At 47.1% G+C, this 19,570-nt stretch overlaps 6 protein-coding genes; 2 read left to right on the forward strand and 4 right to left on the reverse strand.

Moving 5' to 3' along the window:
• Positions 1-5,137: 5,137 nt before the first annotated feature.
• Positions 5,138-5,951, reverse strand: GSBLH_T00000039001 (subunit NuoI (NDUFS8)). XM_013038173.1 has 6 exons: positions 5,925-5,951; positions 5,816-5,886; positions 5,732-5,782; positions 5,522-5,699; positions 5,431-5,491; positions 5,138-5,400 (listed from the first exon to the last, which is right to left on the reverse strand). The coding sequence occupies exons 1-6, from the start codon at positions 5,933-5,935 to the stop codon at positions 5,158-5,160; spliced, it is 615 nt and encodes a 204-aa protein (XP_012893627.1). The 5' UTR covers positions 5,936-5,951; the 3' UTR covers positions 5,138-5,157.
• Positions 5,952-6,022: 71 nt separating this feature from the next.
• Positions 6,023-6,462, reverse strand: GSBLH_T00000040001 (uncharacterized protein; the record flags this gene model as incomplete). XM_013038174.1 has 2 exons in its annotated part: positions 6,023-6,212; positions 6,242-6,462. 2 exons carry the CDS (start codon positions 6,460-6,462, stop codon positions 6,104-6,106), a joined length of 330 nt encoding a protein of 109 aa, XP_012893628.1. The 3' UTR covers positions 6,023-6,103.
• A 1,222-nt stretch (positions 6,463-7,684) lies between these two features.
• Positions 7,685-8,642, reverse strand: GSBLH_T00006009001 (uncharacterized protein; the record flags this gene model as incomplete). The annotated part of the gene is made up of 5 exons (XM_013038175.1): positions 7,685-7,762; positions 7,795-7,901; positions 7,976-8,347; positions 8,377-8,558; positions 8,587-8,642. The coding sequence occupies 5 exons, from the start codon at positions 8,640-8,642 to the stop codon at positions 7,685-7,687; spliced, it is 795 nt and encodes a 264-aa protein (XP_012893629.1).
• A 1,617-nt stretch (positions 8,643-10,259) lies between these two features.
• Positions 10,260-11,439, forward strand: GSBLH_T00000041001 (uncharacterized protein; the record flags this gene model as incomplete). The annotated part of the gene is made up of 5 exons (XM_013038176.1): positions 10,260-10,318; positions 10,352-10,557; positions 10,587-10,692; positions 10,727-10,795; positions 10,827-11,439. The coding sequence occupies 5 exons, from the start codon at positions 10,260-10,262 to the stop codon at positions 11,437-11,439; spliced, it is 1,053 nt and encodes a 350-aa protein (XP_012893630.1).
• A 17-nt stretch (positions 11,440-11,456) lies between these two features.
• On the forward strand, positions 11,457-12,302 carry GSBLH_T00000042001 (uncharacterized protein; the record flags this gene model as incomplete). The annotated part of the gene is made up of 2 exons (XM_013038177.1): positions 11,457-11,752; positions 11,783-12,302. 2 exons carry the CDS (start codon positions 11,457-11,459, stop codon positions 12,300-12,302), a joined length of 816 nt encoding a protein of 271 aa, XP_012893631.1.
• Positions 12,303-12,434: 132 nt separating this feature from the next.
• On the reverse strand, positions 12,435-18,964 carry GSBLH_T00000043001 (uncharacterized protein; the record flags this gene model as incomplete). XM_013038178.1 has 2 exons in its annotated part: positions 12,435-13,148; positions 13,182-18,964. The coding sequence occupies 2 exons, from the start codon at positions 18,962-18,964 to the stop codon at positions 12,479-12,481; spliced, it is 6,453 nt and encodes a 2,150-aa protein (XP_012893632.1). The 3' UTR covers positions 12,435-12,478.
• Positions 18,965-19,570: the final 606 nt, after the last annotated feature.

The following is a 19,570-nucleotide window of genomic DNA, read 5'->3' on the forward strand; positions in this document are numbered from 1 at the left end:
TACACGCCTTGTTAGCCATAATCAGGATATCATTTGATGTTCGCAACAACAAGAGAACATCGAGCATACAGATTATCATTGCTTTCCTCTCTTGTGCATATGCGGTTTGCTCATATATCTAATCGAGTTAAGAACATAAAGCAAATATATATGTATATATCTCATCATTTGAATATGTTAGTTATAAAATAGAAAACATAATTCATCATTAAGTGAACATATCGATCCTAATATATTGTTATGTTTAATCGATCCATAATCCCTCAAATTCTTTTGGAAGAATTCAGTATTTACTGCTAAGTGTGTGCTAACATTAAAGGCATGTTCAAAAGAAATCATATCAATCTGAATAGAAACTGAAAATATGATGATGATTAAGCTCGTATAATAAAGAATGACCCATTCATTCGATATTATCCAAAAAGTCACATATCCTGTTTCAATAGTTAATAATAATACGTTAAAACACGTTGTACTTTTTTTCCTATTTGTGATAGAATAGTTACATTTTTATACTAAGACTCTTCCACTGTTGAACGAGAGTGTAATTCCATGCACTACAAATAATGAAATACAAATTTCTTTTCTTATAACAAACAACTGCATGGTACTATCTAGACATACCTTATCTAAACAATAACCACCTTTATGCAGAAGACGCTTCTGTCTCTTCGACAATACTAATAGACTCTACATGTCCTGATGCGTATATTGCTTGAGCGAGAGTTTCAGCATATCCAGAGTATGTATTCATGTAGTAAATAGTGTCAACATTGTTCAAAGCTGCATTATATACATAAAACTGAATAGGAGCAGCCAAACCTCTCAAATGAACAGAACGTACAAACCGAAGCGAATTAGATTCAAAAATTGCTTTCTCAAGCATTGGAGTATAGAGAGTAACTGATCCATCCACAGAATCGCCATTGAAAGTATTGGAATTAAATGTAACACTTGTGAGAGTCGATGATTCAATGCTCACAGACTGAACATTCGCGAAAGATCCAATTTCGAATACAATAGATGCCAGATTCGTGAAACCACTAAGATTCACTTCTGTCAAATCGGGATAAGAATTGGAACGGAATATCAAAACTTGAGCATCACGAGGAATCAAATCAAGCGTGGGATAATCTTCTTCACTAACATATATAGTACCGGGAGTTTGAGTAGTGGGAGTTTGAGTGGTGGGGAGAGTGGTAGTTGCAGTAGGACCTTCAGTGGTTGATTCTGTCTCTTCGACAATACTAATAGACTCTACATGTCCTGAATCATACATTACTTGAGCTAGAAGACTAGCATATCCGGGGTGCGTATTCATGTAGTAAATAGTGTCAACATTGTTCAAAGCTGCATTTTCGACACAAAATTGGACAGGAGCAGCCAAACCTCTCAAATGAACAGAACGTACAAACTGAAGCGAATTAGATTCAAAAGTTGCTTTCTCAAGCATTGGAGTATAGAGAGTAACTGATCCATCAACAGAATCACCATTGAAAGTATTGGAATTAAATGTAACACTTGTGAGAGTCGATGATTCAATGCTCACAGACTGAACATTCGCGAAAGATCCAATTTCGAATACAATAGATGCCAGATTCGTGAAACCACTAAGATTCACTTCTGTCAAATCGGGATAAGAATTGGAACGGAATATCAAAACTTGAGCATCACGAGGAATCAAATCAAGCGTGGGATAATCTTCTTCACTAACATATATAGTACCGGGAGCAATTGTAGTGGGAGTTTGAGTGGTAGGTACCGGAGTAGTGGGAACCTGAGTGGTAGGAACTTGAGTAGTGGGAGTTTGAGTAGTGGGTACCTGCGTGGTAGGAGTCAACGTAGTAGGTTTCTCAGTAGGACCTTCAGTTGCAGCCGGTCCAAAATTAAACGTTCTGATCGATTCAGCACCATCAGACATATAAAACTCAGTAGAAAGTATTTTGTAAAACAGTTCCACTTTCGAGCCAGAATCCCAGCCATCCCTTCCACCATCCATTAATAGAATTGTGTGCAAAACAGGCTTAATCCAAATATCATGAGTGCCTGCTTCACAACCTGTCTCACTATACACAGGTTCGGAGGAAAGATCCTCTCCTTCATATATAGCAAACGATTCCTCCTGAGGAGCATTTGTTCCACAAGTGCGCACCACCTGAATTTGTAGCATTCCAGGAATACTGGGAACTTGAGTAGTAGGAGTCTGAGTAGTAGGAGTTTGAGTGGTAGGAGTTTGAGTGGTAGGAGTCTGAGTAGTAGGAGTTTGAGTGGTAGGAGTCTGAGTAGTGGGAATCTGAGTGGTAGGAACTTGAGTAGTGGGAGTCTGAGTAGTGGGAGTTTGAGTAGTGGGAGTTTGAGTAGTAGGAGTTTGAGTGGTAGGAGTCTGAGTAGTAGGAGTCTGAGTAGTAGGAGTCTGAGTGGTAGGAGTTTGTGTAGTGGGGGTCTGAGTGGTAGGAACTTGAGTAGTGGGAGTCTGAGTAGTGGGAGTTTGAGTGGTAGGAGTTTGTGTAGTGGGGGTCTGAGTGGTAGGAGTTTGAGTAGTGGGAGTCTGAGTAGTAGGAACTTCAGTGGTAGGAGACTCGGTAGGAGTGATATCTGTCGGTTCAGTAGATGGCACTGGTTTAGCAAATAGAGACATTGCATAGCCAGCAATTCCAGCATAATTAGCATTTGTTTCATTATCAGATTTCACAGGAAGGTTCATAATGATGTTTTCGCAAGGAACCACATTGAACGTTACGGTCCATTTTGTTTCATCGTATTCCTTCATCACACCATATAACGATGGCTGGTCGGTAGCTCCAGTATAGATATCATTTCCAGTAACGTCGTTTACGGTTTTCAGACGGATCAAGTCCATAGCCATCAGTACAATCACAGGATCTCCTTCAGCAATAAAGGTCATCAATCCACTCTTGTTAGGAATATCATTCTTTGTTACATCAAAATAATATTTGGAAGTATCAGCCGAGCAAAGATCTTCATCATTATCAAATAAAGAAGCTGCTTCTTTACTCATTAATCCTCTTTCTATTACAAATTCCATTATATCTGTTGGGGAAACATCATTTAAGCCAACCTCTTGATATTTTGGAAGACATTTTAGCACATAGGTCAAAGATAATGGTACAACATGCCCTTCTTTACTCAATGCAGCTTCAGCAGCCAGGACCAATGCACTTGCCCATGAGGTAGAATGTGGATTAGATACAGAGTAATCTCTGGCAACTGCTTCATCACACAAATCGCGACCAGTAACAAAATCATTGGAATAACGTTCCGAATAACTTACAGGCTCAGCATAGGAACCTTCTCCAGAGTACTTCACTCCGAGATCCATCATAGTCTCTAAATCTTCGTCCTTAAAATCAGATAGGATAGATAAACCCATGGGGTAGTTTCTATAGCCCGCCTTTCTTTGAATTTCTAAGCATGAGCGTTTCCAGACGGTATAAGGGCCACTATTTCTTTATGGACATTTGTTAAACATTACATTTCATTATTAGGGCATATATCATTACACTTAGAATTATATTGGATGAGATACAGCGAATACTCTTCTTGGCCACAGTTTGTTATGGGAGACGCACATATCAGCTGTGAAAAGATACAAAATACGAAAATCACTTCCAAATGAAACATTTTGTGCTAAAAGAGTTTCATCCAAATTAATTCTATCCACAAATGATTGGATGATTCCTTCTCCATTATTTTAACCCAACAAAACTGTAAAATAACAAGAGTAATCACATAAATGTTAAATAATAATAATAATTGAAAAATAGATAGACTCAGATGTGATAATTGAAAGAATACGGTTTATCCTTTATTTCACGAAATAGTGACAGATTAAACGCAACCCTAAAAATGATTGATAGCAAAAGGATCTCGGACAGAGTCTCTGTGTGGCGTGCACAAACAGTTATATCAACTATTCACAAGGAATATAGGGAAAAGTACCATATATAATAAGAATAAAAATATATTTCCAAGATATAGTATGATTATCGTACTGATGTTCAAATATCTGGCTTTTAATTCTGTGCGATCATATAGTGATATTGAATCATAACTAACCATACAAACGTTTTACAGAATATGCAAAGTGAAAATGTTACTTTTTCATGATTATCATTAATGTGAATGGATATATATATATATTAACTAAGAAATCGATTTGGACGCACCCCTTTATCACTTTCGTCAATTTATATAGATCTTTTGTGAATATACGAATATTGACTTTTATACTAACCCATATTCACTATAGCAAATACATCAATCTACAACAGTACTAATCGCTGATCAAAAATAGTTCTCTTTCAACATTATTAAAATATCAATCACTCTATATTAAAACAAAACACACGATTAGTAATTCCTTAAGAATACAAGAATTATACATTATACTACAACAATTCAATTCGCTCTACCCATAACAACACAGATATCACATTCCCTCTGGTCATAAGATAATAACCAAAAAGCAAAAAGGAAAAAGAGAAACGCCCACCGGGGGGCTCGAACCCCCGACCACCAGGTTAAGAGCCTGGCGCTCTACCGACTGAGCTAGACGGGCTTGTCTTCCTTCCTTGTTTTAACCTTATGAAGCATGGATCCCATACATTCAATCAAACTTATTCCTTCATAGCATGAATGTTGATACAGAAAAGGAGCCGCGCGAATTTTTAAGACAACTGGAAAAACTTCATAGCCAAATTCAGGGTTTGTCAACGACTCTAAAGTTTTATATGCCTTGCATATTTTATTCTTGTAGAGATAGTACGATGAATCCAGATATGGCAAAAGCTGCTGCCAAAATGTATTTCGTTGTGCATTTCTCTGTTTTTAGAAACGAGATTATAGAAAAAATACGTCAGTTGCTATCTAAGCCAATCCCGTTCGATTGCGCGGTTCCTACCTCCCTCTTGCAGTATTTGCCCTTTTTCTTTCTTTCCTGATGATCAGATGGTTAGACAAGCAAGCAGACAACAATCCAGATATATACCTAGCATTATGCCTCAAGCAGTGTGAAGAAATAGATCACACACTAAGAGCCCGTGAATTAACACGGAAGCACATCATTTCAGATTTCAAATCCTCTCTACTGTCTCCTCTTTGCTCCAACAAACAATCCAAATCGAAATCAAATTGCTTTTATCGGTACATTATATCAGTGGCAATGTTCGTGGCCAAAATCGGCTCCCACATATCTCCATTATGCAGCAGCTTGGCCTTGTCGTACATCAGCTCCTCACGCGACTCCTTGGCGAACTCCAGCAGCGGATTCTCCACAATGGCGTCCACAGGGCAAGCCTCCTGACAATATCCACAGAAGATGCAGCGAGACAGATCGATATCGTAACGCGTGGTACGACGCAGACCATCCGGACGCATTTCCTAGCCGTGAATCCGCTTCATTAACCTCACAGCTTCAATGTTGATAACCTGAGCGGGGCAGATGGCTTCACAGAGTCTGCAGGCAATGCATCTAGCGTTCATAACACTGAAAGAAACATACCTTTCCTCACCCGAGGCATAGCGTCTCAAGCAGTGCTCTCCTCTCATTCTGGGAGAAATCGTGACCTTCTCGTGGGGGAAGTTAATGGTGAGCTTTTCTCTGCACATGCTGATCACCGACACCCAAAGACCACGGAACAGGTCAGTGAGGAACAGGTACTGACAAGACCGCTCGAGCACTAATCGGAATTTTGCAGAAAGCATAAAATACTCTTGCTTAAAGGAGTATGCGGATCAATCTTCTTTCCATCGAATTTAACGGCTGTGGGTTATGAGCGGACAATGTGCATCCTACCGGTTGGTGCAAACGCAGAGAAACAACGGACGCTGCTGACATTCACCAGTCTTGCAGATCTCGATGCTAATCTATGTGCATGAGCCCCTCCCCCTCAGAAGCGTCCTACTGTGACAACATGACTAGACTCAATCCCTGTTTCAAGAAAAGTGGAAAAAAGGTAAAATGGATAGAAAACCGCGGAAACGCAAATCCAACAAACAATCGAATAAAAGAAAGCTTTCAACACAGTTCACCCTCACTCCAACTCATGCTATCACTAGCATTGCATCCTCCGGTCATTTCCTTTTATCGTGGAGTTCCTAGGACAATGGTATGTTTCCAGCCAAATGCCAGGTCTTCCACCTTGATATCCTCCAAAACTTTCACTTTTATGGGCGGACTAATCCAATTCCACCTCGTTTTGAGCCCTCCCATCGCCCCTACTTGTACACATCTCCATCGTCCGTAATGCCGTACGACTCCGTAAACGAACATCGCAATTTCGTAAACTTCACATCTCCCAGCGACGACATATCCACTTTCTGCGGCTCCCTGTGCATGCGCTCGGATTCATCGGTTCTTCCTTGCTGCTGCAGCGTGCGCGCCGTCTCCGTGTCCTCCAATCCCAGCTGGTACAGCGCGCCTGCATCGTCCAGAAACGTCATATGGAACTGGCCGCTCGCAAACAACGCGATGGGGCGCGGGAGCGGCACGAGCCGCGGGTAGGTCTCGACATAACCGCGGGTAAACCCCTACAACGTCGCCGAACATCTTGGCGTTCTTCCGATTGGTGCCTTCTCCCCAGTATTTCCCGGTTACGAACAATTCGCCTTTGTCGGACACCAACTATGACAAAAATACCCCCGATTTCCGTACCATCGTCGAGTTGAATCCCGCGAAAATGTCGCGGTACCGCACCGTCGCGTCCGTGTCCATCTTCCAGAAATCGCCCCGATTTCCCCTACCAGCAGCGGCTTGAAGGTCATATCGACATCCCCGCGGCCAAGCTGGCCGTGGTCGGCCTTCCCCCATGCGTAGACGCGTCCGCTCTCGCAGAGACAGGCGCCGTGCTGGAAGCCGGCGACGACTTTAAAAGGCTTCTCGTCGTCGTCGAGGAGGACGGGCTTGGGCGTGTAGAGATGGACGTCTTTGAGGTCGGCGCCGCACTGGCCGTAGCGGTTGTAGCCGTAGGCGTAGATGTGGTCTGGAGGGGAGGAGGAGAGGAAAGGCGGACGGGTGGAGGTGAGGCCGAAGGAGAGCGCCATGGAGGCCGCGACGGAGGTGAAGGGACCGTCGTCGATGGGGAGAATGGAGGGGAAGCGGGTCTCGATCACTGTGTTTTTGAAAATGCTGAGGGAGAGGGGACGGAAAACGGAAACTTGCTGAACGTGCGGAGGACGCGGGGCATGTACGAGGACATGTTGCCGGCGCCGATGATGTTGCGAACGTCGTGGGTTCTGCCGAAAATCACAAAATTACCATCACCGTCGATCATGCAGTTGTGGGCCCTGTTCCTTAGAGATTTACCACATCTCTACCAGCCACAGGCGATGGCACTGATTCCCTTTCCTTCCAGCGATTCGATTACCTGCCACTTACAAAATGAATCGTGTACGTACAGTTGGATACTCGCGATCTTCAAAATCGTTGTGTCCAAGACACCCAATACTTCCACACCCGTAACTATAAACTGCACATGACGCTCATTCCAAAAACATGCCAGAATAGCAGCGAGTAGCAGATTGAGTGAACAGCTTCGAGAAGGTCGATATCTGTTGAGAACATCGCTTAACGCAATGCCGAGCTAGCATAATGTCTTCCGATTCGAAGCAGATACAAAGATTCTGAACTCCCTCCGCTTTGTAAACAAACAAATATCACATTCCATTAATTCGATGCTTCACGTCCCGAACTTGCCACTTTCCATTCACCTTCGACAGCGTCACCTCCGCAAGTTTCTTTCCCCTACAATTCAAGGTTGCTGGCGTTTTAAATACATCGCGGCGCCTGGGTTCAAAACGCAGCACGAATGCATCGAGCGGCAAAGCCAATTGAAGCCTGGCCTCTTGTGTAAGTGTCCGTGCACGTAGAGCACGACTTCGTACTACTCATTTAATCTACATTCATTCTATACATTTTGCAAGAGGTCGCAAAACTGATCGTACACCACATCACTACCGTAGTTGATGTACACGTCCATCGATGGGTGTAGGTCTGCATAAGCTGTACCCACCGTTGCTGGAGCAACGTGGGTCATCAAAATCACCTGATCACCTTCAGGAATCAATGCAAACAAATCGTGAAGATCGTCCGTAAATTCCTCCTTATAGGGAAAGCCAAAGTCACGGATCGAGTTGTCCTTGTAACGGATATAGCAGCTGCCTCCGATACCAGCAAGCCATAGGTGCGGTGCAAGTTGCATGACGCGACGATGCAGATTGACCGATTTTTCGAACTCAGTGAGTTGCCTGTAGTCTGTCGCTTCATAAGTGTATAATGGGTCATGATTCCCAGGTAAATAGATGTGAGGTACTTCACATTGCTCCAAAGCTATATTTCAACAGATTTTGCAATCATACTGCTTAGTACAGTTTTAAATAACTCGATTTTCGTTTCATTCTCCTTCTCTTCGGCCTCACCAGTATGTGAGAGAAACGTCATATCCCCTGCATTCAGAATAGCATCGACTTTCGTTCCAGACTGCAGAATTTCGTCGATTTCAGCCTTCGTGAAAGCAAGACCATTCTGGGAATGAATGTCGCTGGATATTAGCCACTCACTACTTCTACCTAACAACTACAAAATGCAACGTAGATGGATCGTCCTCAAACAAGCAAGTAGGCATTGTAAATAAGTTATAATGACCATTCTTTCCATTTAACATTATCTGTCTTCATGATTCCACTTCTTATTTATTTATTGAAAAAAACAACAACAATAATCGTCCCAGTTTTGGATTACACATCTGAATATGCGCGCACTATCACTAATAAAGATTCTCATCAGTTCGAATGCTTAATGCAGTTTGGCAGTATGGACAACTACCATAGAGAGTGTTAAACGATTGTTTTGTGGTCGGATTGGATCGCAGCATTTCAAGAAGGCAAAAAGAGTGGAAAACACGCCCACAGTATAATGAAGGAACAAACTCTCACTAGAGGATGGATATCTTTTCGTTTGGACACGTTTTTTCTGGCAGTATCGTCTTTCCCTGTACATCTAGCTGATATCTATCATTCAACTCGGAATGGATAAAAACGTGTAGCAAATTGCACATTCGACTTCATACTGACTAATCGATGCTTCGGAGGGAGATGGAAACGAAAAATCTAAAACACGTTCGAGATTTTCTCGAGGATAACGACTTCCATCCCTTTCTATTATGGGATGAGCGATTACATACCAGAGTGAAAGATTTTTATTGATTCTTTGCTCAAACACTGATGTATGCTGTGTAGGTCCCAGTAATTTCCATTCGCCAATGGCAAACGGTTTCTCACAATTCACTGTGTAAATCAGCGAACACTGATTCTCTGTGTGTCATCGCAGCTGTGATTTGCATACCTAAATACAATCGTCTGTAATTGTGTTGAAAAGTGGGCTTTATTGGGTCAATCACTACGCAATGTTTATCGAAATCTTCGAGTGTGTTCCAAACAGAATCGAACTTTGCCAAAGCTTCCGACACAGCATGCATGATTGTTCGAATCGAGTTCGAAGCATTCCAATGGAATTGGTAAGCTTCGGGAAGCGCTAATTGACAGGAAGGAGCTCCTTGAGGGTATGTAGGAGGCAAGGAAATCATGATCTCGTGAGAACGACCGGAAGGGTCATCGAGCGTTAGGGATAAACGCTGGAGTGAATCGCTGACCGATAAAACGTGGGACCATCCAAATTCTTCCAAATCGTGAAATAATGTATCATAGTAAGAGAAGGGCATCGACTAGAATTCACTTTACGTCATTTTACACACAAAATTGGATTCACTCGTTTCAGGATGATCGAATTCCAGACGCTCAATTATGCAGGAAACTTCCTTGGCGAAATCATCAAGGCTTTCGCAATATTCCAATTTCTTTAGTTTATCTATTATTTCTATGTTGTACATTCTTGATTAGTGCTTCATAATCCTTTAATAAAGAATTGAGGGAATCGTCACACTCAATCACTGCGTTTTCCATAGTTTCTTTGTCTTCCAATGTAGCTAAATGCAGCTGAACGCGCATAAAATAAAACCGTCCCTACTTGTCAAAATGACCGTAAATGACCAACGTTTACACAGAATATCAGAATGTATGCGTCTTTGCAATCATGATCTGGTTGAATAACAAACTTTGGACCAAAAGTGGACATTATTTCCTAGTCTGTACAATCCCTAATACTCTTCCAATAGCTAAATTACGTCATTCTAAGAATAATCAGTTTCTGTACACAAAAACACACAATTGTTAAGCCAAAAAAAATGAGTCGTCACGAAGAAGTTACCGTAAAGTGGGACAAGAACAAGAAGTGGGAAGAGCTGTAAGCGTGCTTTTGTCAAACTCTTACTCTTAGCAAGGAAGTCAAGAATGTCCTTGTTGACAAGAGTACGTACACAGACCCTATCCCCGGGGTCCGCTACTTTATGTCGGAGAACGGTGGATCAAAGCAATCCATCTTGTCTGAAATCATGGCTGTTTGCATCAATTTTCTGTTTACGGGTCTCGTTCCCTTCCTCATGTGTTTAAGCGTCATTGCGTGGTACTCCGTACGTGCCCGCTGTACAATGTCCGTGTTGTGTTTTCCCTAGTAATCTTTGCTCTGTCATTCCTCACGTTGCTGATCCCCGTGAAGGTGTACGACGCCAACGTATTACGATGGAAGGTTTGGCATTGTCTCTTCGACTATTTTTCTTTGTACTCTCTTTCTCTTCCTCCTCCTAACAGACAGCTCGATTATTTTCGACGGTAAATTCGACCGGAAGCAGAAATATCTCTACGCCGAATACCCCCACGGCGTGTACCTTCTTTTTCCTCTTTTCTCACTCCAGAACGCCCATCGGCTGCCTCGTCTCCGGCTTTGCCTTCCCTCACTTCAGCCCTATCACGCCGTGCTATTCTCTCACCACCCCCAGCGCATTGATGATCCCCCTCTACGGAGCCATCCTCAAGCTGATGGGCTGCGTCACCGCCACCAACGAGAACCTCCGCAAGTCACTAGCCAAGGGCTCGTGCGCGGTGGTGGTAGACGGAATCGCGGGGATGTACGTCAACGAACCGACCAAAGAAATGATCAAATTCAGCGGCCGAAAAGGCTTCATTCGAGCCGCCGTGGAGACCGGAACGCCCATCTGCCCGGTCTATCAGTTCGGAAACTCGCGATTCTTGAAGCTGGTGCCGAAGTGGTTGGAGCCGTACGCTCGCAAGTACAAATGCGCAATGGGAATTATCTTGGGTCGATGGGGATTGCCGGTGCCCCATAAAATGACGCTGATGTGCGTGTGCGGAAAGCCTGTGGAGGTGAAGAAGGTCGATCGCAACGATCCCAATTTTGATGCCTATGTGGATGAGGTTCAGCAGCTCGTGGCTGACGAGATTCAGCGAGTGTATTACAAGTACAGATGCATTTATGGATGGAACGATCGCCCGCTGGAGATCTATTGAATTGTTTGTTGCAACTCATGAGTGATGTTTTCCTGCTCGACTGCGGACTCGCGAGATTTGTCGCGTTCTGCCTCCTTGCGGTTAGCGTTCCGATTGTGCTAATTCTAATCTTCCTCCCTGCATGGTACGGCAGATATACCCAGAACTATAAGTACTATCTGGGGTCACTTTCCGCAAGGAGCGCGTGGATTCTGCAAGAATGTCCCTCGTTTATTATTCCTTCTGTTTTTTTACTGATGAATCTCAGGACCGTCAAAGAGAACATTCCTAGTGTCATTTGCCTGTGTTTCTATCTGTTTCACTACTTTTACCGGTACGTTTTATCGATTCGGGTTCATTGAAGGTCGTTCATCTATCCATGGAGACTGCGTGGCGGAAAACGAACACCTACAGAGATTTTCTTAATGGCGTTTTTGTTCTGCGTTTTGAATGGCTACATCCAGGCAGCATACCATATTATACCATGTTGCTACCGTACATTCTCTTGGTTGTATGATCCGCGTTTCATTATCGGTGCTATTCTTTTCGTTGTTGGTCTCTCTATCAACTGGAACTCGGATGCTATTCTTCGCGGCCTTCGAGCCGACGGATCGAGCGGTTACAAGATCCCTCATGGCGGGATGTTTGAATACGTTTCGGGAGCGAACTACTTTGGTGAATGCCTCGAATGGACGGGATACGCCGTGCTGTGCTGGGATCTCGCGGCTCTGACGTTCGCCGTGTTCACGATCGCGAACATCGGTCCGCGTGCGTGGCAACATCACAAATGGTACAAGAAAACGTTCGGTGATGAATATCCTCCCCACCGAAAGGCGTTGATCCCCTTCCTGCTTTCATTTGTTTGTTACAAGCATTATGAGTGAATGAATGAATGGATGGATGAATGAATGAATGAATGAATGAATGAATGAATCAGTGAATCAATAAATCAATCACTGAATCATTCATTCATTAAATCGTTTCTTCTTATTTTCATTGCTCCCAACAAACACACCAAACACACCAATCAAACCAACGCCACCCATCCCTTGTTCCCGCACTACATCGTCAAATACGACGTCAGCTCCTCGCCCGAAATCGATTCCAGCTGCACGCGGAGATCCTGCGCCACCTTCTCCACCTCCGCGTCCTCGTCTTCCAGCAAATCCGCCAGGAACGGAATCACATCCGGCAGCAGCGGCAGATACTCCTGCGACATTCTCTCGAAGCACTCGCGAATCACGCGCATCGCCGCCAGCTTCACGTCCTTCATCGGCGACCGCGTCTGCACCAGCACCTCGTGATTGAACTGCTGCCACCAGTCGTCGTGTCCAGACGTCGAAACCACCAGCTGAATCAGCGTGGGAACGACGAACTGGCTCATGAATTTGGGGTACTCCGTCGCGTAGTTCGGCACGAAATACGCGCCCAGAAGCCTCACCAGCGGCGAGGAAACCAGACGGAACTTGGCCTCGTCCATCCAGCCGTCGCTGTCGTAGAGGAAGCAGCGATAGAGCGAGAGCACGACGAGCTTGACGAGCTGGAAGGAGGCGAGCTGGTCGTGCGTGACCTCCTTTTCTTTGCGGTTTTTCTTGACGAAATCGGTGAGCAGGTCCACCATCGTCGAGAAGAACTGGCCGAAATAGCTCGTGAAGATCGACTTGAACGTGCTGCTCAGCTCCGACACCAACGCGAAGAACGAAATCGCCTTCGCCGTCGGCGGCAGCGCGCTCTCCGCGCTCTCTTCGCTCTGCACCACCGACTTCTCCTGCATCCAATTCACCGTCTTCACGAACAGCGGAGTCAGCTGGTTCTCGTTCAGTTTCAACGTCAAAGCGATCATCGCCTTCACCACCGACCGCTCCACATCGTCGATCCCGTCGTTCTCCTCGCCCCACCGCGTTCGCAGCTCCAGACCCGACACGCAGAACGACCACGCTCGCTCGTAGAACCCTTCGATCGCATGCTCGTCCATGTGATTGAACAGCGATTCCAGAAGCGAGAAGAGCCCGCAGTAACTGCTCGCAGCGCGCGAGCCCAGCGCTTTGAAGCTGTTGTACACCGCAGGGAGCAGCAGGCGAGGCTCGATCTTCTCCGCGAGGAGGTTGAGCAGCACCGACACGGCGCCGCGAACGACTTGCTTGTCGGAAGCCACCAGCATGGGGCGAAGAACGAGGCAGAGAATCCGTTGGAGATAGCTCGACAGAAGCGAGCCTTGATAGCTCACTGCGGAGCTCAGCGTGGCGATTAGCGACTGAATCAGCACGAAAACCTCGTCGAGCTGGCCGCGGCGCTCGTCCACCGCGCGCTCGTCGTGCTCTTCTTCGAGCAGCTGAATCTCCTCCTGCAGCGAGTCGCATCGCGCGGCGGAAGCATCGAGCTCGGTGAGCAGGGAAGGGAGGAAGCGAGGGAGGAAGGGGAGCATGCGGACGCCCAGCTGCGTGCAGCACATCGAGAGAGCGATGTACGCGGAGCCCTTGAGCGCTTGGAAGTCGGGAGACACGACGTCTGTGCGCGTCACGATGGACACGATCGAAGCCACCACCGGCTGGAAGGCCTGCGGATGCTCGCTGCCGAAGTACTGCACCAGAATGTGCAGAGACAGCAACGCGGTCTGCTTGTTGGCGCTCTGCTCCTGCGCATCGCCCACAATCTCGAGCAGATTCTTGATGAAGTGGAGGAAATCGGTCTGCTCCTCCTCGCTCAGCGTGTCGATGTTGTCGCTGATCTTCTTGTTCAGCATCACCAGCGCGCGCTTGCGAATGCCGCTGTCTTCGTGCTTCAGCAGCACCGACAGCACGGTCAGAAGCGATGGCACCGTCATGACCTCCGCGAAAACCGTCACGCAGTCGTACACACAATTCTCCAATTCGCGATAGCCACGCAGCAGGGCCAGCTCCTGCTCCGTTTTCGCGCGGCCTCGCGCGTCCTGGCCGATCGCATCGCGACTCGCGGACGTGTTCTGGAGAATCATGAGCAGGTTTTCGATGATTTGGATGAAGAACTGCTGGATTTTGTCGACGTCCTTCTCTGCGGACGCGACCTTCCCTATAAACGTGGAGTTCGAAACAATATTCCGCATGAAATTCAGGACGACTTGTCCGATCCGCGTGCTGTTCGACGCGTCTTTCTTCCAGGACGCGATCGGGAGCGACTGCAGCAGCGCCTGCGTCAGCTCACGCATTCGGCCTTCCTTCTGCTCTTCCTGCTCGCCCTCGGTTATGATCTCGGAGAAGCAGCAAAGCACGCTAAGCGCTTGGATTTGAGGAAGAAGCCCGATTCCCAAGAACATGGAGGCGATGAAGTGACTGATGTTCGAACTGGCGACCGCAGAGTTCTCGATACGAATCGGTGCTTCGCGCTCCACTTCCATGTCTTGCGAAGCCGCGGTCGCGTCGTTGAGATCGTTGAGATCGTAGCCGTTGTTGAGGAGAAGGAGATACGCAGTGATGTGTCCGATGTAGCGCATGGAGGAATGCGCGATGAGCGTGTTGAGCAAGTGAATGATTTGGGAATAGGGAATGTAGGGGACGCAGGAAAGGAACGTTTTGTAGATCCGAAGAAGCTGGTTTTGGTTGGTGAACTGGCGAAGACAGTACGAGAGAATGCTGATAATCACATTGAATGCTTCTTCGTCCTGGTTCTGAATCACCTTCGCAGCCAACGAATCGAAGCAAGCGAACAAGTGACGATCCATCTCCTCGGAATGAATGCTGGACAGCACTGTCAGAAGCTGCAGACAAGTCTTCTTGATTTGAGTGGTCAGATTCAAATTGATCAGATCCACGATCAGCTGCGGAGGAATTGCCACTTCGCGACGAATGCTGATGCTGTTGCGGCGAACTCGCTTGCTGGGAGGCTGCGAGGGATCCGCAGCCTTCAACGTCTGCGTGGAAGTCACGCGAATATCGCTCGTGGCCGCGTTGACCACCGAGAAAAGACACTCCAAGAGGATCTGGATGGGATACAGCACCGCGAGCATATCGCTCATGATTAAATGGCTGTCGGAGGTCGATACAGATTCCACCTCCATCGCGCCCGCTTCCGCTCGCTTCGTTTCGGAAGACACCGAGTCTTTTGTGGGAGCGTGAAGCTTCACGATCTGCACGAGGCGGTTGAGAATGATCAGCAAGGGATCGATGATCTGTACATCGCGCGAGAGCTTCTCGTTTCGCGTCACCACTTCGATAAACACGGTCATGAGCTGCACCACCATGAAATCGTCCATGGAAGCGTTGGCCAACGCCTTCGCCTCCTCGCTCAGCAAAGCCACACTCAGATCCAACTCGTTGATGGAGTTGTAGACATCCACCGCATCGACCGAAGGATGATTCGGCACTACCGAGAGCAATGCCCGCAAGAGGGAGAGCTTCTCGGGCGTGTTCATGCTCGCAAAGATCTTTTTGTCGATGTTCCGAAGCACATCCGTGAGCGGAGCAAACGTTCCGTCCGCTTCTGCTAAGGAGAGCGGCGTGCTCATGAATCGGTAGAGCGAGTCGCGGAATTCCTGCTGGTGTGTGAACGTGTGCGCCATCGCTGCAAAGAACAAGGGCATCAGCAATCGCCACTGCTGAACCAGGAGCGGAGAAACCGTTTCCTTTGTCTCCAAAAAGGCATCGAACGTGTCGTTGCTGACTTGCAGCACCTCCGTCTCGGCAGCGGGGTGATAAGGCATCTTTCCGAAGAGTTGCAAGTAGCACACGCGCTGATGCAGCGATTTGCTGGACAGAATCAGCGGATAGAGAACCGAAGCGAGTAAGGACGGATCGATCTGCGGCTTGGAAGACGAGAACAGGAGGTTGAGCTTGATTGTGAACAGCTTGGGGTCATCGCGAATCTCCGAGCGGATCGAAATCAAGTAGTTCACGAACTGGAGCAGAACGGAGCACGATTTCTCCTCGCTGGGAACGGACGATTCCTCGCCTGTAGACACAAACGGAATGGACGACTGCTCGCTGGTGGGCACTTCGCTTGCCCGCGTGTCTTGCGGAATGCGGGAACGAATCGCGTCCAGCAGCATGAGCGCGGTGGATCGGACGGTCAGCGCGGGATTGTTGAGGTGGTACACCAATGCGAGGAAGACGGTTCTGAAGAACGAGGACGAGAGTGTCTTCTGCAATGCAACGTAGTTCAGAAGCTTGTTCAGCGAGTGGACGAGGATGTTGGACTCGTCGCTACACGCCAGCAGCGAAGTGTAGACAACGAAACTCTGCTCTTTCCAAACCTGCTCGCAAATCAAGTTGGCCAAGACCATGATAAACGACTTCTGGGGAATGAACGAGCGGAAGCAGAAGCAAAGCACCGCCACGGGGTGCGCGGGCTCCTTCGCAAACGCGTCGAAGTGAGCAATCAGATCGGTGGTGTCCCACGGAAGCAGCGTTGAGCAACACAGAATCGTGTGCAGAAGAAGCAGAACATACTCCGAAAAGGAATTCACAGACGCAGGTAGCGACTTCAGATCGGCTTCCTTCACCTTCAATTGGACGGACGACGTCTGAGGCATCTCCTCGATCACAGACGTGGCGAATTCGCAGAGAAGAGAAGCCAGCGACTTCGATCCGGAGCTCTCCTTCTTGCTCTGAATGAGCTGAAGGAACGTGTAGACGCAGAAGACGGCCACGGTCTGCGAGGTTCGCAGCAACTGCCGGCAGGTCGCGAAGAAGCATTTGTCCTCCGCTTCGAGCTGCGTCTGCAGGGACGAAGCCACGCGCGAAACCTGCTCTTGGAGCGAAGCTTCGCAGAAAGACGCCTGCAAACCCTGGCAGAAAGGCGACGGGACAGCAGCCATGACAGCGAGAATCTCTCGCTGCGTGGCCTGCTTACACATGAGCAAGTATTGGAACAGCAAGCAAACCACTTGGACAGGCTTCTCTTCAAACACTTCTTCCAGAGAAGCGGCCTTCAGCAGCGAAAACGCAGCTTGGATCACGCGTTCCACTGCCTCGTCTTGCACGGATTGGATCACCTTCTCGTGCTGCAACACATCGAGCACCATCACAACCACCTCCTTTTCTTCAAACACGTGCAGCAACTGCTCCAACGGCGTCTCCAGCACTTGCAGCGAGATATCCATGAAATCGTCCTCCAGCAGAGACAGCACGCTGTTCTTCAAGAAGCTTCGCTCCTTCGGCGAGGTCTCCGCACTCACTTTCTCCAGCTGCTCTCTCACCAATCCACACACCTCTTTTCGAACAGCATACTCGTGCGTATCGATACTCAGATATAAAGTGCGTCCACTACTCAGCAGCATGTGCGAACTGCCAAAGAACAGGCGCGAAGAAACCTGCTTCAGTGGGTCTTCCATCGGAATCGCGCTGATCAACGCGTCAAACGGCTCCGAAAACTCGGAGCTCAGAACAAGCAGCGCTTTCTCCACGTTGTTGACCTCATTGCCAGACATCTCCTTCGCGCAGATCGACCGACTCAGCGCCTGCAAGTACGCCTGCAGGAACGGATTCACTTCGTTCTCCTGCATGCATTGGCACAACACTCGCAGCTGAGGCAGGAAGTTCTCATTCTCTCGCAGCAGAGCGACGTGCGCTTCGACGAGCGCTCTGGTGATCGGGAAGATCGACGCCTTCTTCGACAGACTCTGAAGAGACATCTGGAGCGTCTCGTTCTGCAAAAAGACCTCTGCGGTCTGTCGTGGAATCATATAGTCGCGATTGTTTCGAGTGATGATCAAAAGACACTCCACCAGTTGATTCATGTTGATATCTTTCACACGGAACGCGTTGTTCAGACACGCCGTTATCACATCGTTGCTCATCGTTACGTTGATTGCTACTTGAGCGAGAATGAGAAGACCCGCAGCTTGAAGCTCCGAGTTCGTGCTTGAAAGGCCCATCGATGCGAACGAGATAAGTGCTCGAATGTACTCTTCCTTCATCGTTCCGCTTCGTCCCATATCAACCACCATAGCACACAGAAGAGTGAGATGCACCACCGGGATCGAATGATGCTCCTGCATGCGACGGTAGGAGTTGAGAATGAAATGAAGCAATCCAATGTCCTTCAAGCACTGGGTCGAGAAGGTTGTACGAATGACCGGAGTTTCGCTCTTCTTGACTCCAGACAAAAAGTCAAAGAGGTGGCTCTTCAAATCCAGAATACGGTACACACGCGGGAAAAGCGGGCTTTCGTGGTATGGCAGAACAGCAATGAAAAAGTCCTCCGCATTGAAAGTATGGATGCTGAGTCGACGGATTAAATATTCCAGGGTCTTTTGGACACACTTTAGCAACATATAGGGAGATACGGAATAAAGGTAATCACGAATCATCTCGTTGATTTCTTCATTCTCTTTGGGAGTAACATGGAAACGGTTTACTCCAAGGAACTTGTTTCCAAAGAGAGTTTCTTCAAAACGCTGAAAACGGCTATCAACACGAGTTAATTCCATGATACCGTTTCTTGCCATCGAATAGATCGACGACAGACTGATTTTCGAAGCATCGCTGCGAGAAAACAGAATGGACGATATATCGATCCTATCGGCTCCCTCTACGCGAATTTTCTGAAGCTGAGCAGCAAGTTGAGTTTGCATTGCACAGAAATAGTGGATGTTGGGAAAGAGGGAGTTTCGTTCGATGATTGGTTTCAACAAACGCAGCAATCAGTACATTGATATGAATACGAACCTTCAGTTTGGAGAATTCACAACGTAGACGTTCGTTCCATGCCTATTGTGGGTATTCTGCTTAAGGAGAGTACATGGTGGGATGCAAATAGTGAGATCCGCATTTACCGATGAGGTTATGGCAACGAGGGCAAAAGTGTCGTCTAGTTTTTAATGCTCAGCAAGGGAATACGTTTCTTTGCAGCAGTCACAGCAAAGGAAAAACAGGGAGAATGGCCCGATTACGAAAAAGAAAATGATCGTCATTGCGACCCTCGCGTTAAGGAACCTAGGGTGTGGCTGATAGGATATGCTAAGGGGCCAACGCAACGCTCTGTATAGGTGGCATTAATACTGCGGCAGATATTGCAGTATGCATTCACAGGCCTTCACGTTAGAATAGAATCAAGAACCTGCATTTTGCCCAGTGTTGCAGTGTTAAGATTGAAGTGTTCCCTATTATTTATGATTCTTCCTCTCTATCCATACCCTGTATCTACAGAGGTTGCCCTTTCCGAGGAATCTTTTGACGAG

Source organism: Blastocystis hominis, assembly GCF_000151665.1.
Source record: "Blastocystis hominis, Singapore isolate B (sub-type 7) whole genome shotgun sequence assembly, scaffold_0".
NCBI classification, from domain to species: Eukaryota; class Bigyra; order Opalinata; family Blastocystidae; genus Blastocystis; species Blastocystis hominis.

Excerpts from the sequence above, each read along its gene's own strand:
- GSBLH_T00000039001 (XM_013038173.1), bottom strand. Across the intron at positions 5,783-5,815 it reads CTCTGCGTTTGCACCAACCG|CCGTTAAATTCGATGGAAAG; the intron begins GTAGGATGCACA and ends CATAACCCACAG. Across the intron at positions 5,401-5,430 it reads AGGTTATCAACATTGAAGCT|GAAATGCGTCCGGATGGTCT; the intron begins GTGAGGTTAATG and ends ATTCACGGCTAG.